General features: G+C 51.8%; 1 protein-coding gene across 8 annotated transcripts in view; it reads left to right on the forward strand.

Moving 5' to 3' along the window:
* Positions 1-16,429, forward strand: part of LOC101826989 (long-chain-fatty-acid--CoA ligase ACSBG2) — a 37,186-nt gene that overhangs the window by 2,697 nt on the left and 18,060 nt on the right. For 5 of the 8 annotated variants that reach the window (XM_040739198.1, XM_040739196.1, XM_040739199.1 and 2 more), the window contains exons 2-7: positions 3,119-3,218; positions 9,311-9,540; positions 10,702-10,806; positions 12,818-12,906; positions 14,462-14,582; positions 16,342-16,425. In XM_040739198.1, coding sequence (XP_040595132.1) covers positions 3,164-3,218; positions 9,311-9,540; positions 10,702-10,806; positions 12,818-12,906; positions 14,462-14,582; positions 16,342-16,425 — 684 coding nt within the window. In that variant the 5' untranslated portion in view covers positions 3,119-3,163. Of the gene's footprint in view, positions 1-1,639; positions 1,871-3,118; positions 3,219-9,310; positions 9,541-10,701; positions 10,807-12,817; positions 12,907-14,461; positions 14,583-16,341; positions 16,426-16,429 lie in introns of those variants that run through there. The other 3 variants (XM_040739200.1, XM_021233695.2, XM_040739197.1) reach the window with 2 other exon arrangements.

The following is a 16,429-nucleotide window of genomic DNA, read 5'->3' on the forward strand; positions in this document are numbered from 1 at the left end:
GACACCCACCCCAGGAGGAACCACGACGATACAGTGAAATGTGCCAGATGAGGACACATGCCCCAGGGGCCACTTGTAGGCCCTGAGAGCAAGTTGCAGGATGGGCTTGGTGGGGACCTGGGAGGGTATGGGGGTTGGGACAGTGCTGAGCTGGGCAGAGCTTCCGTATGGGGAGAGGGAAGCTTCTGGCACTGGACGGTGGAGAGGTTACACAGTGTGAATGCATGTTTTGTTTGCGTGAGGCAGGACCTCACATAGCCCGAACTACCTTTGAACGCCCTGTTGTCCAAGGATAACCTTCAACTCCTGATCCTCATGACAAGACATATGCCACCACGCCCAATTCATGTGACTCTTGGGATGGAACCCAGGTCTTGTGCATGCTGTGTGCAAGCCCTAACCATTGGCCTACAGTCTCAGACACGATGGTGGGTGTTTTGTTTGTGTGTCTATGTGTGGTGTTTGTGTGTCTGTGTATATGTGTCTGTGTGTCTGTGTGTGTGTCTGTGTGTGGTGTTTGTGTGTGTGTGTGTCCTGTGTGGTGTTTGTGTCTGTGTGTGGTGTTTGTGTGTCTGTGTGTCTGTGTGTGGTGTGTGTGTGTGGTGTTTGTGTGTGTGTCTGTGTGTGTGTGTGTCTGTGTGTGTGTGTGTGGTGTGTGTGTGTGTGTCTGTGTGTGTGTGTCTCTGTGGTGTTTGTATGTGTGTGTGTCTGTCTGTGTGTGTGTGTCTGTCTGTCTCTGTGTCTGTGTGTGTGTGTCTGTCTGTGTGTGTGTGTGTGTGTGTCTGTCTGTGTGTGTGTGTGTGTGTGTGTGTGTGTGTGTGTGTGTGTGTTAGGGCTCCCAGCAGGTACTGGAGTGGGCCTGCCCCATGTCACTCATATTTCTATCCAGTGTGATGCACAATGCCCGGCACTGGAGCTGCATAACAAACAAACCAGAAACAGAAACCTCACAAAAGCATGCAAATGTATGAATGAGTGTTGCAATCTTTTTTTTTTTTTTTTTTTTGGTTTTTACGAGACAGGGTTTCTCTGTATTGTTTTGGAGACTGTCAGTCCAGCCCGGCCTCGAACTCACAGAGATCCGCCTGCCTCTGCCTCCCGAGTGCTGGGATTAAAGGCATGCGCCGCCGCCGCCGCCCGGCAAGTGTTGCAGTCTTAAAAACTCCACGAAGAGAAGTATCACCATACAACAGGACTCACATCGGGGTTTATTGGAAGAGGGGAGAGAAGGGGCAGAGAGGGGGCCAGAGACTGGTCCTCGGGGGCAAGAGGAAGAGAGATGGGGAGAAAGAGAAAGGAATGACGGGAGGTGGGCAGGGCCTTTGAAAGGGAACTTGAAAGTGTACAGGCAAGGCTCTTAGTGGCTGCAGCTGAGGGTGTATCCCGTCAGAACCCCAAAGGCAGGCCAGTGCAGTGCCTGAATACTAACAAGGAGTGGGTGGATGAATGAATGAACGAATGAATGAATGAATGAATGGGTGAATAGATGAGTAAGTACATTGGTAAGCGAATGAATGGCTGAATGATGGGTGAAGGGAGCCCATGTTCCCGCTTCCCTGGAAGCGCTTTCCTCATGAGGCTGGGTGCAGGGGAGGATGGCCAGTGATGTCACAAGGGTGGTCTGAGTAGAAGGTTCCAGAAGCTTGATGGGGCAGAAGCCCTGTGGGACAGGAAAAACCCCATCTACCTCCGTCCCTCCCTCCACCATCCCTGTCACCCTGGCTAGACTGAGGGGGTGACCAGTGCTTCTGGGACGACCCCCCCTGCTGACCAGCTCTGTGCAAGAAGAAATACCTTGGAGACCAGATGTGTCCACTTGTGACACCCGGCCCCCTGGGCCAGAGCCGCACTTTGTGAAGGGTGATGTTTGGTAAGGTTCCCGAGGCCATCTCTGTGTGGAGCCCATGACCCTTTCAAAACTGAGCCCACACTTAGGGACGACAGAGGTTTAGTTTCTCCCCATGGAGAGAAGATGGCCTTGAACTCCTGATCCTCTGGTACTTGCTGCACGGATGTGAGTTCAGGTTCCTAGACCCACGTAAAAGCTGAACCTGGTAGGGCTCTTCTGAACCCCCAGCGCCTGGTGTCAAACGGGGTGGCAGATGCTGTGACAGTGTGCATTTTCACAGTGTCTGAGGGAGCACACAGTCCACTTTGTGTATGTGTGTGGAAGCCAGAGGTCAACTTTGGGTGCAGTCCCTCAGGCCCTGTTGATCCTGAGTTTTGAGAGCATCTCTCACAGAAACAGAAGCTTGCTGAGTGGGTCGGATGGCTGCCGGGGAGCCCCAGCAATGCTCCTGTACCAGCCTCTCCAGAGCTGGGTTACAGGTGCACACGCCACACCGCCACCTGGATGCTGCTGTGTCAAACTCAGGTCCTTGTGCTTGTACAGCACACATTTGCCCACAGAAACATCTCAGGTCTTGCTTTTGAACTATATTTTCTTTTGTTTCTAGACAGGGTTTCTCTATGTAGCCCTGGTATCATGAAACTAACTCTGTAGACCAGGCTGGCCTCGAACTCAGAAGTTTGCCGCCTCTACCTCCTGAGTGCTGGGATTAAAAGTGTGCGTCACCACTGCCCAGCAGTTTTCTATGTTCTTAACCTTGTGGAAAATTAGAATGCTTTGATTATTGTAAATTTTAAAGAGCAGGTCCGACTACATGGCTCAGCTGTCCCCCTGTGGCCACAGCATGCACCTACGCCTAGCTGCAGAGGCTTACATTTGTTTTATTGTTGTGTGTGTGTGCTTTCGTGTGCACGTGTGCCACTGCACACATGAAGAGGTCATAGGACAACTTGGGGCAGTTGATTCTCTCCTATCACGTGGGTCCAAAGGATTGAACTCAGGTCACCAGTCTTGACTTCTTGTTTCCTGATGAGCTGTCTGCATGGCCCAATGATAAAAGGATGGATAGAAGGAACGGGGAGAGGAGGGAGGGGAGATGTCTGTGAAGACCTCACCATTGAACACCCCCTAACTTAGAAGTCAGGCCTGACTCAAGCAATCCCCAGCACAGGTCAGGCAGACATCACCAGGGATGGAGGTCTACCCCTCTGCTGTTCCTGACAAACCTAATCTGTTTCCCTCATTGATTCGTCACCTGTGGCCCTACAGCATTTTGACGGATGCTTCTTGGGATCCAGAGAGGCTGAACCACCAATGGCTCAAGAAAAGAAGGTGGAGGAGCCTGACAGAAGCACGGACATCACCCCAGGTCTGTGGTGGCCAGGGAGCACCAGGGAGTGGGGGGACACTTGCCCCACAGTGCCACCTGGCCATCTTGGCCAAGTGTGCCTGGCCTGCCTGGCTGTTGTGTTCTTCCTGGTGGGCAGTTTGGAGTTCAGTCACTTAGATTACAGGTGACAACTAGGGGTCGTTTGTCCTTTGGGAAACTCACGTACATATTATCTACTTTCTGGTGTTACAATAAGACATCCAGGCAAAAGAGACCTAACGGGGGATTAAGTCAGGTGGGTAACACCACACCCTAGTCATGCTCAGGACCCTCGACCTAGAGAGTTCCTCACTGAGCCTCTTCCAGGCAATTTGAAATAATGGCAGTTAACAAAACTAATCACATAGGTACATTTTTAAAAGTCTTTTTGTTTTTTTGAGACGGGGTTTCTCTGTGGCTTTGGAATCTGTCCTGGAACTCACTCTGTAGACCAGGCTGGCCTTGAACTCACAGAGATCCACCTGCCTGTGCTTCCCTAGTGCTGGGATTTAAAGGTGTGCCACCAAAGCCCAGCCTCATAGGTACTTTTATGTTTTCTTTTGCTTTTTCTTTCATTTTTTTTTGGGAGGGTGGTTTTTTGAGACAGGGTTTCTCTGTGTGTCCCTGGCTGTCCTGGAACTCACTCTGTAGACCAGGCTGACCTCAAACTCACAGAGATCCTCCTGTCTCTGCCTCCCGAGTGCTGGGATTAAAGGCGTGCCACCAATACCCGGCTCACAAATACTTTTTTAAAAAAGATTACATGGGGTGGAAAGATGGTCTGGTGGGTAAGATCACTAACTGCTCTTCCAGAGGGCTTTGGTTCCATTCTCAGAACCATGTGATGGTCCAGGATGGTCTCTAACTACAACAGATTCCCCTGGTCTGAGGCTCTTGCTCACCTCCATGGGCACCAACCACACGCTGGTTCACAGACACAACGTGCAAACAAAACATCCTTGCACATAAAACTTGAAAAAAGATTGTATGTGTGTGTGCATGCATGCATGCATGTTCATGCATTTCCATGTATGATCACACACACCCACACCATGGAGAGTTGGCAGCACCTCTGTGCTAAGATGGTGCTCATGTGGGTGACATCCCAGGAGCCACTCCTGTAGATGACACGGATAAGTGTTAGTGACTTGTGGTCACTATGCAGGGACCTGAGCAGACCTGAAGGTGAACTGAACATCTTTGCTCAGAGGAGAGCGTGTGAGAGTGGCAGCTTGGGTGACCCCTTCTCCAGCAGTCTCGACCTTGTGAAAACATGTCTTGGGGCTTTGGAGATGATTTCTCAAGAATGGGTACCTGAGTTTGACCCCCGAGCCCATGGGAAGGCTAGATGTGGTGGCTCTGGATTTTGGGAAGCAGAGACAGGAGGATCCCTGGGAATCCCTGGCTCCAGCCCAGCCAGTCAGGGAGTTTGGGTTCAATGAGAGACCCTGCCTCAAAACACAAGGTGGAGAGCAACTGAGGAAGACACGGATGTTGACCTCTGGCCTCCATGTGCGCCTGTGTATATACACACATCCATACACACTGGTTCCTACAGATGTATGTACACACACACAAGTATACACACATAAGCACATAAACATAACGTACATTCACATAACATACACACTGGTTCCTACAGATGTATGTACACACACACAAGTAGACACACATAAGCACATAAACATAATGTACATTCACATAAACACACTCATGAGCATCAACAAGCACAGATACAAACTTACACCTGCACAGATACGCATACACATACTGTTGGTTGTGTGTCACCCCGCATTGTGTGACAACAAAGACTTTCCCCAAGGAGACATGACATACACATCCACTCACCCCAGTAGGGAGCCCACAGCAGAACAAAGTATGGACACCACCAAAGTCCCACTTGGTGAACCGTGAGCTTTACTGGAGTCACTGACAGGCACATGGATGAGGGGAGACAACTGTGTCACCAAGGCTCACCCCAGCACGGGTGACAGCTCATGGAGCTGGGAATCTGGAGGCACTGAACAGCCTTCAGGCCACACAACAGGCTGGAGAGCTCCCTTCCAGGTCCCTCAGCTGGTCTGAGCCTCTTCCAGGCAGCTCAGTAACTCTGAAAGCATGCCTCAGCAGTTGTTAGCAATTATATACATCTGTGGAGTGCGTTAGCTAGAGTCTGGGTTGTTGGGATAAACACCATCTAAAAGCAAGTTGGGGAGGAAAGAGTTTGTTTAATCTTGTAGCTCATAGTCTGTCATGAGGGAAAGCAGGGCCGGAGCTGAAACAGAGGCCATGGAGGCTCTGCTTATTGGCTCACCCCGGCTTGCTCAACGTGTTTCCTGCACCACCCAGGAAAGCCTGCCCAGGGTGGTGTCACACCCCATTGGCTGGTCCTCCCTCACCATTTGTCAGTCTAGGAAGTGCACCTCAGGCTTGTCTACACTCTAATCTGATGGGGGCTTTTTCTCAGTCCAGGCTCCTCTCCTAGACAAAAACCAACCAGCACGCAGAGGGAGGAGCTGGTGAACCAGCCAGTTTCAGGGACTTCCTGAAGGTTCTGAATTGTTCTGAGCATTCTTGGCATGGTGGAGTGTTTTGATCTGGGGGGAGGGGAACTTCTACTACAGGACACTTGCAGCCCCCCTCCAGCTTGCAGTTCATGTCCATGGCTGTTGCTGATGCTCTGTGGCTGAGGCCTCCCCTCTGACCTTCTCTGATCCTTGGTGCATTGGTTACTTTCAGTGGTGCGATGACACCCTGACCAAAGGCAACTAAGGAAGAGGCTTTATCTGGGGTGTGGCTCGGAGGACAGAGTCCTTGATGGTGGGAGGGACAGCAGCAAGCAGCAGGCATGACAGCAGGAACCAGAGCTGAAAGCTTGCATCTGGAACCACTGGCAGGAAGCAGAGAGCAAAGTAGAATTAGCATGGGGCTTAAAAAAAGATTTATTTGTTATGTGTGCAGTGATGCATGCCTGCAGGACAGAAAGGACACCAGATCTCAGTACAGATGGCTGTGAGCCACCAAGTGGTTGCTGGGAACTGAACTCAGGACCTCTGGAATAGCAGCCAATGCTTCCAACCTCTGAGCCATCTCTCCAGCCCAGTATGGGGCTTTTTAATCTCAAAGCCCGCCCCCCTGTGACATGCTTCCTGCAGCAAGGCCATGTCTAACCACACACACACACACACACACACACACACACACACACACACACACACACACACACACAACAGCTCTAGAAATAGGGACCAAGTATTCAAATGTAAGTGCCTATGGGGACCATTCTCATTCAAACCACCCAAGAAATCAAACAGGAACTCAAGCAGGGCAGGAACTTTGGAGGCAGCAGCATCTCTCAAGCCACAGAGCAAGAATCTACAGTTCATTCACCCTTGCATCCCTTGTCCATTCAAAGCCAGCACCATGTAAACTGTGCTACCAGCTTGGGATGGGCTCCGGCCCCTTGGACCACAGGGCCTGCATTTTTTTTCCAGTTGCTTCCCAGGAGCATAGATGCCCTCAGGAGTTGGAGGTTAGCTGGGTGGGGTTTGCCCTGAGGGCCCTCCCCTACATTCCAGTGCATGGCCAGCCCCTCTCCCCTGCACTCCAGTTCAGGGCCAGCCCCTCTCCCCTGCATTCCAGTGCAGGGCCAGCTGCTCTCCCCTGCATTGCAGTGCAGGGCCAGCTGCTCTCCCCTGCATTGCAGTGGAGGGCCAGCCTCTCTCCCCTGCACTCCAGTGGAGGGCCAGCCCCTCTCCCCTGCATTCCAGTGCAGGGCCAGTCCTCTCCCCTACATTCCAGTGGAGGGCCAGCCCCTCTCCCCTGCATTCCAATGCAGAGTCAGCCCTCTCCCCTGCATTCCAGTGGAGGGCCAGCCCCTCTCCCCTGCATTCCAATGCAGAGTCAGCCCTCTCCCCTGCATTCCAGTGCAGAGTCAGCCCTCTCCCCTGCATTCCAGTGCAAGGCCAGCCCTCTCCCCTGCATCCCAGTGCAGGGCCAGCCTCTCCTCCAGCACCATCAACTCCCTGTGCTCTTTTTCTCTGCACACTCTATGTTTTGAAATTCTTGCTACCCCGTTGCTCTTCTTCACTGTAGACCTTCATAAGAGCGGCCTCTCTAAGAAGACAGAGCCAACGCTATGCTTAAAGCCCCCTGCAACAAAGAAAGGAGCTCATTACTTTAAAATTGTTTTTCATTTTCTTTTATGTTGTGGGTGTTTTGTTTGCATGCACACCACTTGTTACAGTGTAGGCAGAGGAACCTCCCAGTCTGGGCATTTGCCCTCCCATCTCCAGCTGGTGATGCAGAAGTGAGTCACATGGTCAGGGTTTGAGACAGAAAAGCCCCGTGCTACCCCAGGATGCCCCTGCTTCTTTACACAAAAGGTCCCAACACACGGATCAGTCTTGCTTCAAGACCTCATGCGTGAGATCTAACTGGCCGTGAATCCCTCTTTATTCTTATTTTTAATGTTTTATGTGCATTGGTGTGAGGATGTCAGATCCCCTGGAACTGGAATTACAGACAGTTGTTGGCTGCCACGTGGATGCTGGGAATAGAACCTGGGTCCTCTGGAAGAGCAGCCAGTGCTCTTACTGTTGAGCCATCTCTCCGACCCTGTGAATACCTCTTTAATTAAAAAAAATCATTCCTTAAAACTCCCCCCACACCACAATTAATGTTTCAAGATGATTAGCAGTGGTTCTCAGCCTGTGGTTCACGACCCCTTTGGGATTCAAATGACCCTTTCACAGAGGTCACCTAAGACCATGGGAAAACGCAGATATTTTACATTATGATTCATAACAGTAGCAAAATTACAGTTATGAAGTAGCAAGGAAAATAACTCCATGGTTGGGGGTCACCGCAACATGAGAGTCTGTATTAAAGGGTCTCACTCAGCATTAGGATGGTTGGGAACCACTGGGAACTCATTGTATCTAAACCACAGTGCACAGATGTCCCATGATCCTCTTGTCTGATAGTCTTTGTCAGTTCCTGTGTGTGTGTGCACGCACGCGCGTGCGCGCATCCTAGTGTACCCACAAGCATGTGGAGGTCAAGAGGCAATGCTAGGTGTCTTCCTCAGCCACTCTCCTATGCATGCATGTATGCATGTATGTATGTATGCATGCATGTATGCATGTATGCATGTATGCATGTATGTATGTATGTATGTATGTATCTATCTATGTATCCATCTGTCATCTGTGTCTACATCCATCCATCCGTCTATATCCATCAATTTACCTGTCTGTCTGTCTACATCCACATCTGTTTGTCTGTCTGTTTGTCTGAACCAGTGGTTACAGGCCCACCATGCTGCTCTTGGGATTTTGTTTTGTTTGTGTGCTTGTTTTAACCTGGGCACACAGGACCTGCGTTCATGTCCTCATGCATGCACAGCAGGCTCTCGCTGACCAAGCCTGCTCGTACCGCCTGAGACCTGAGCTGATAAACAGGAGGCAATGTGTCTGGCTCCTTAAAAAAAATTGTATTTATTTGTCTGGTTTTGATGGTAGGGCATACCACTGTGTACATGTGAAGGTCAGAGGGCAACTTGCAGGAGCCAGCGCTCTCCTTGTCCCGCGGGCTTCCAGGGGCTTGGACTCAGGTCCGCTTGGTGACAGCACCTCTAGCCATTGAGCCTCCAACATTTGGATGGAAATCCCGCTGGGGGCTGGAGATGCTGTTCGGTGGTTAAAAGTGCTCGCTGTGCCCTCCTCTGGCCTTAGTAGGCACTGCAGGTGCACACGGCACAGGCATGCATTCAGGCGAAACACACACATCAATAAGTCAATGTAAAAATGTCCTGAAGGCCAGGTAGTAGTATAATTTCAGCACTCAGGAGCCAGAGGTAGGCAGATCTCTGTGAGTTCAAGGCCAGCATGGTCTTCAGAGCGAGTTCCAGGGCAGCCAAGGCTACACAGAGAAACCCTGTCTCAAAAAGAAACCAAAGCAGAAAAAGCGAAAACTGTTTTGAAAACGCGCATGAGGGTTGAGGCTGTGGCTCGGCTATAGAGCTTTGGCCTAGTATATAAGAGCCGGAAGTCCACCTCAGCACCACCCACACCCGCCTGTGACTCTTACAGCTCCTCCCAAGCTGTGGAGCACTCATTGTGATGAAGAGGTGCTCCTGAGGCTCTCCAGACATGGGCCTGGCCACGAGACCCCGATGACAATTCCCGAGCTCTTTCAGGAGTCTGTCGAGCGATTTGGTGCTTACCCAGCTCTGGCCTCGAAGAACGGCAAAAAGTGGGACACGCTGACATTTAGTCAGTACTACGAAGCGTGCCGCAAGGCAGCCAAATCTCTCATCAAGGTGAGCAGCTCCCTGCTTCAGTCATTCAGAAGTGGGGTGGCAGACTCTGGGGCACGAAGTTCTGAGCCAGCCTAGGATACTGAAACCCTGTCTCAGAAGACAAGAAAAAGTTGGGTGGAGACTCAGTGACCAGAGTGGCCTCTTGGCATGTGCAGAGCCCTGGGCTCCATCCTCATTACCACATAAATCAGGCTTGGTGGTGCATACTTGTCACCCTCACTCAGGAAAAGCTGGAGGGCTGGGAGTTCAAGGTGTCATCCGTGACAACAGAGTGAGCCAGGGTCTAGCCTGAGCTACATGAGAAGGCACCATGACCAAGGCAACTTACAAAAGGAAGCATTTAATTGGGGCTGGCTTACAGTCTCAGGGTGAGTCCATGTCGTCATGGTACGGAGCATGCAGAATGCATGGTGATGGGGCAGTAGGTGAGAGCTTACATGCGGGCAAGGTGAGACAGTACATGAGTTGGCCTAGGGTGTAATTTGAACCCTCCAAGTCCACCCCCAGTGACACCCCTCCTCCGACATGACCACACCTCCTAATCCTTCCCAAACAGTTCCACCAACTGGGAACCAGGCATTCAGACATAGGAGCCTGCAGAGGCCGTCCTCATTCACACACCACATTCCACTGCCCGGCTCCATGGGCTTGTGGCCATATCATAATGCAGAAATGCACTCAGTCCAACTTCAGAAGTCCCCATAGCCTATCCCATCTAACACCCAAAAGCACTCTCTTAACTGTAAAATCGAAACAGGGATTGCATACTTCCAGCTTGCAATAGCTCAGAGCATACGTCATCATTCCAAAAGGGTGGCAAGAGGGGGGCACAGTGAGGGACTGCAACAAGAAGGACTGAAATCCAGCGGGGCTCCATGTCCTGTCACTCTGGTGTCACAGAGCTTGGATGGCTCTTTGGGTCTCTGTTCTTTCCAGCTTCGATGACAGCGGCACTCTCTCCCTGGGACTGGGTCCCTGCCTGGTCTGCAGCTCTCCATGGCAGGTGTCCATGGTTCTAGCATCTCCGCCATCTTGGGTTCTCTAATACAATCCAGGCGTCACATCCACAGCCTCCATGCAGAGACTCTCCTGGCCTCAGCGCTTCCGTGACCATGGAGGGAGAGTCCACAGCCACTTTACTCCTGTTCCCTTTGTGACCAGAACCACATGGCTGGTGCTGCCAGGTCCTGCTGCCTCTTGTGGTGGAGCCTGGACCCCGACCTTTGTGTGCACGTGATTTGGCTCATTGCTGCTTTCCTCTGCTGCGTAAGCCTTAATTTCTTGCATGGGCTGCAGGATTAGCTGGGTGGCTTTTCTCTAAGCGTCTGTACCCTTGAGCACAGGACTTGGTTCCAATGTGACATTTCTTTCCTTGTAGGCCTGCTTAGCTCACTGACAGCCATATGACACAGCCCTTATTAGGCCATCTCGAGATCCCATTTGCCCACATTGGCCCAAATCTCTTCACGTAAGCCACAGGCAGAGAGCAGCCGCATTCTTCACCACAGCACCCTGAGAACAGTCTCCGGCCCTGTTGCTAGTATTGTTCTCTTCTGAAACCCCTTGAGCTGGGCCTCCATCGCCTACAGTCTCCCAGCATCACTCTCTTCCAAGATCCTCCTAGGATGGCCCACTCAAAGCATCCAGCCATTGTCTTAATCCAAAATCCCAAAGTCCACAATCCACCAGCAAGTGGCATGGTCTGGTCTGTCACAGTTGTACCCTGCTAATTGTTACCAACCTCTGTCTTAGTCAGTGTTCTGTTGCTGTGAAGAGACATGACCAAGGCAGCTCTTACATAAAAAAGCATTTCACTGAGGGGCTGGCTTACAGTCAGAAGCTTAGTCCACAAGCATGGCGGGGAGCAGACAGGCACCGCGCTGGAGCAGCAGCCGAGAGCCACACCCTGATCCACAGGCAGGGGGAGAAGGAGTGAGGTTGGGCCTGCCGTGGACTTTTGAAACCTCCAAGCCCACCCCAGTGACACACCTCCTCCAACAGGGCCACACCTCCTAATCCTTCCCAAACAGTTCCACTACCTGGGCCCAAGCATTCAGACATACAGGCCTCTGGCGGCTGTTCTCATTCAAACACCACAGTAGATACATGCAATTTTTAAAAGCTTGGGGCGAGACTGGTGGCTCAACAGTCACTCCTCCTGCTCTTCCAGAGGGCGAGTTTGATTCTCAGCAGTGGCTCACAGGGGAGAACTGCAGCTTCAGGGGACGCAACACCTCTGGTTTCTGTGGGCAGCTGTATGCAAATGCACACATTTGCATAGACACATCCTCATAATTAAAACTTAGGAGTTGAAGAAGGGTGGATCCTGGGTATGGTGAGTTCCAGGGAGAAGCACAAGACGGTGTCTGAAAAGATGTAAAGGCATGGGCTGGGGCCACGCTCCCCAGAGGGCCTATGCTCCCTGAGCCTTTTCAGCAAGAACGGCGACCTGAGTTTGAGTCCCCAGAACTGACACCAGAAGCCAGGTGTGGCTTTGTGTTCTTGCATCCCCTAGCCAGTGGGTGAGCAGAGGCTCGTCCCAAAGGCTCACTGGCCTGGTCCAGTGGGACAGGGACAGAGGGAAGCATGACGTCCTGCATACCCCCACACCCAGATGGAGGACATGTGAGCAATGATACCTGAGGATACCCTTTATGTACACAGGCATGCACACCATTCATACGTGTTTCCTATGAATAAGACAACTAGCAGGCCACCCAGAACGTTCTCGTCTAAGTATGTGCTTGGAGGACTCAAGATCAGGGTCTTAAAGGAATATCTGTACATCTGTAGCTAGCCACCGCAGCACACCAGTCAAGGGGCCAGTGCCGTGTGATGTGTCTATACAGTGGGATACTATACAGCCTTGAAAACGGAAGCCTGGTACATGGTTGCTACATGAAGGGCCCCCAGGGACAAGATGCGCGATGACATGAATCTTACAGAGGACACACACTGCGAGATCTCATCCGGAGAGGTTCCTAGAGCCATCAGTCCCACAGTGTCAGGAAGCGGGACATGGAAGGGACAGATTGATGAATGTGGGGAAAATGGAAGGTTCTTGAGGCCGATGGCTGTACAGCCAAGTGGATGTGCTTTCTAGGCCTGGCCCCCAGCGACTTAATCCGGGGATGCACAGAGGGAAGTGAGCGAGCTCGTGGCCCTGGGGTGCAGGCAGCACAGCAGCGCCCCCTCGGTGCTGCCCCTTGCACGATCAGAGTAGAAGTGGGCATGCTCAGGAGCTGATGCAGCTTCCTTCTGGTTTCGTCCCCTCCAGCTGGGCCTGCAGCGCTTCCAAGGAGTCGGCCTCCTGGGCTCCAACTCCCCTGAGTGGGTCATCGGCGCCATTAGTGCCATCTTTGCTGGGTATGTTCCTCCGTTGGGGGCATGATGATGGACCGCTGCCACGGGCCGGGCTGCTCAGGGGTGGGTCCGGGAGTTGCACAAATACCGAGGCCAGCAAAGTTAGATGAGCAGAGGCCACTTAATTCCGTCACCACAGGGCCCAGAACTAGTTAGGGCCACGGGCAGGTCAGGTTCAGACACTGACCCGGAACAGAGTGAGTAGCCTCTTTTTAAAGCAAGAGCCACACGTAGGAGGTCAGGGGTAATATAAGAATTTTACAGTTTGAGGTTGTCTTGGGTACATTCTGGGAATTTACAGTTTGTGATAACAAGGTGTTTGTACAAGCTTAACGGGGTTTGCTTACACAAGTCTGCGGTTATAACACAGCTCTTGACACGTCTGGGGTCTTAATATTTAATTGCTCTTCTCGTAACTGCAGAGGATATGGGACAAGGGTCATGCAGGAGAAGCTGGGTAGGAGGTGGCCAATGTTTTCAAATTATTGTGGACTCCGCACTCAGCACAAACCCAGATTCAGAGTGGGAGGTTAAGAGTAACACCCCTTCCACCTGCGGCCTTGGCCTCATCTTTCTTTTAAAAATAGTTTCTTAACATTTAAGACTTGTGCACTGTCGGGTGTTGGTGGTGCATGCCTTTAATCCCAGCACTTGGGAGGCAGAGGCAGGCGGATCTCTGTGAGTTCCAGGCCGGGCTGGTCCAACAGTCTCCAAAACAATACAGAGAAACCCTGTCTCGTAAAACCAAAAAGAAAAAAGAAAAAAAAAAGGTGTGCACATGTGCATATTTGTGTGTGTGCACATGTGTGTAGACATCCACAGAGCCAGGAGAGGGGGTAAAGGGGTCAGATCCCCTGCACCTGCAGTTACAGGCTACTGTGAACCAAGGGGGTGCTGGAACTGAACTGGGGTCTCCTGCAGGAGTGGCCGTCCCAGCCTGGGCTGAGTTCTCAGATGGAGACCTCTATGGAAACCTGGTAGTTTGGGGGTCCTGTGGCAAAGTGATCCTTCTAAAACCTCACAGCCCTGGCAGGGGAGCTGCCTGGGTGGTCAAAGGCCTCATGGTACCAGTGTGAGGACCTGAGTTCAATTCTGGGAAGCCACGGGAAGCACGAGCCCTGGCTGAGGAGATGGTGGCTCAGCGGACAAAGGCACTTGTCACCAAACCTGCTGGCCTCAGTCCCATGCCTTGGGTCCACGGGGTCCCCTCTGGCTCCTCTCTGACCTCCACGTGCTCACTGTGGGATGAGCCACCACATCCACACAAATGCATGTTACTCTAAAGAATAAATTGTGGTAAGAGCACTGGCTACTGTTGCAGAGGACCCAGGTTCAATTGCCAGCACTCACAATGCAGCTCACAAGCATCTTTAACTCCAGTTCCAGGAGATCTGACTCCCTCTTCTGGTCCCTGTGTGCCCTTTATACATGTGAGATACACAGACATACAGACAAAACACCCACATTAGCAAATAAAACAAGAAAACCTGCTCAGAAAGAACCAACTCTTTCAAAAGCACCCAGTCCACCCATGACTGAGCGTGTCTTGTGTCCCCAGGGGCCTCTGCGTTGGTATTTACGCCACCAACTCGGCGGACGCCTGCCAGTATGTCATCGAGCATGCCAGGCTGAACATCCTGCTGGTGGAGAATGACCAACAGCTGCAGAAGATCCTGTCGGTGAGTGGGACCGGGGTGGGTGCTGGGTGCAGTCTGAGGCATGTCCACGAAGATGTCCAGACGAAACTGCCTTTGGTGGGAGCAGGGTGAGTGTGGGGAGGTTGGTTCCTGTCAATTAAATCCACTTCCCAACCACCTTCTGATAAGTGCACGCCCAGGAGGCAAGCACAGCGAGCATCTGTGACCCTGGCGCTGTTCTTTAGCAGATATATATATATATATATATATACATATATATATATATATATATATATATATATATATACTTTTTTTTGGTTTTTCCAGACAGGGTTTCTCTATCTTTGGAAACTGTCCTGGAACTCGTTCTGTAGACCAGGCCGGCCTCAAACTCACAGAGATCCGCCTGCCTCTGCCTCCCGAGTGCTGGGATTAAAGGTGTGTAAAGGTGTGCGCCATCAATACCCTTCATTTGTATTTTTTTTTTTTTGGTTTTTCAAGACAGGGTTTCTCTGTATTGTCTTGGAGGCTGTCCTGGAACTCGCTTGGTAGACCAGGCTGGCCTCGAACTCACAGTGATCTGCCTGCCTCTGCCTCCCAAGTGCTGGGATTAAAGGCGTGCGCCACCAACGCCCGGCTCACTTGTATTTTTATAGATGTTACAGAAACACCTTCCACTCCTCACATGTACACAAATGCCCAGAACTTGCCTGGGTTTGGCAGGAAGATCTGGAACCCAGGGGGGCAGATGGACGCGTGTTCAGCTTAGGGCTGGCCATCAGGGGCTGGGAGGTGGCTCAGTGGGGACCTGAGCCCAGATCCCTCGTGTCTGTGCCGGGAGCCAGGGCCAGTGACACAGGTCTGTTATCACAGTGCGAGGATGGCAGGGACAGGGCTCTGGCCAAACAGTCAGAGAGAGACTGCCTCAAAAGACAAGCAGAGAGTTATGGAGGAAGATGTCCAACACTGTCCGCCCCCTGACGCTGTCCTCTGTCCTCTACACAAGAAGACAGACACACGTACACAGACACAAAGTTAAAATACAAGAGCTACCCCGACAGTTGGGTCTATGTTGCCAGTCTTGGGTCAGACATTATCTAGAAACGTCTTGAGCAGGGATGACATGTCTGTCCACCTGTGGTCTATTTGTGGGTCACGTGTCCCCAGTGAATTTCTCCTTCGAGTAACTGAAGTCTATGGCCTTGTCAAGGAGAGCAGCCCTCCCTTTGACTCCTGGTTGCCAGACACATGTCTGTTAGTTTTGAGCTGAGTCTCATGTAGCCCAGGCTGGCCTCCAGCCCACTGTGTAGCTGAAGATAATCTTGAACTCCTGATCCTCCTGCCTCCGCCTCCTGAGGCCTGGGGTGACAGGTGCCGTCACACCTGATTGATGTGGTTCGAGTACAGGTCACAGGGCTTTGTGAATGCTCTGCCCATGGAGCACAGCCCCAGCCTTGATTTTAAAACTACTCTCTTGTAAAGAGTTACATTTGGCCGGGCGTTGGTGGCGCACGCCTTTAATCCCAGCACTCGGGAGGCATAGGCAGGCGGATCTCTGTGAGTTCGAGGCCGGGCTGGACTGACAGCCTCCAAAACAATACAGAGAAACCCTGTTCTTGAAAAAAAAACAATTACATTTGTTTGCGTATTGTGTGCGTATTGTGTGCATACGTGTGTGTGGTGGACAGAGGACAGCTCTGTGGGGTCGCCGCTCCTCTCCCACCGTGTGCAGGAGCCTGTATGAGCAGGTCCGCGCAGATCCTGCGCCCCGGTACCCTGAGCCCACTGGGAACTCTTTCAGATTCCACCAGACCAGAGGGAGTCTGTGAAAGCCATCGTGCAGTACAAGACGCCCTTGGAGGACAGCTTCAGGAACCTGTACTCCGTGA

The sequence above is a fragment of the Mesocricetus auratus genome, unplaced genomic scaffold (assembly GCF_017639785.1).
Source record: "Mesocricetus auratus isolate SY011 unplaced genomic scaffold, BCM_Maur_2.0 Super-Scaffold_100676, whole genome shotgun sequence".
In the NCBI taxonomy this organism is placed as follows: domain Eukaryota; kingdom Metazoa; phylum Chordata; class Mammalia; order Rodentia; family Cricetidae; genus Mesocricetus; species Mesocricetus auratus.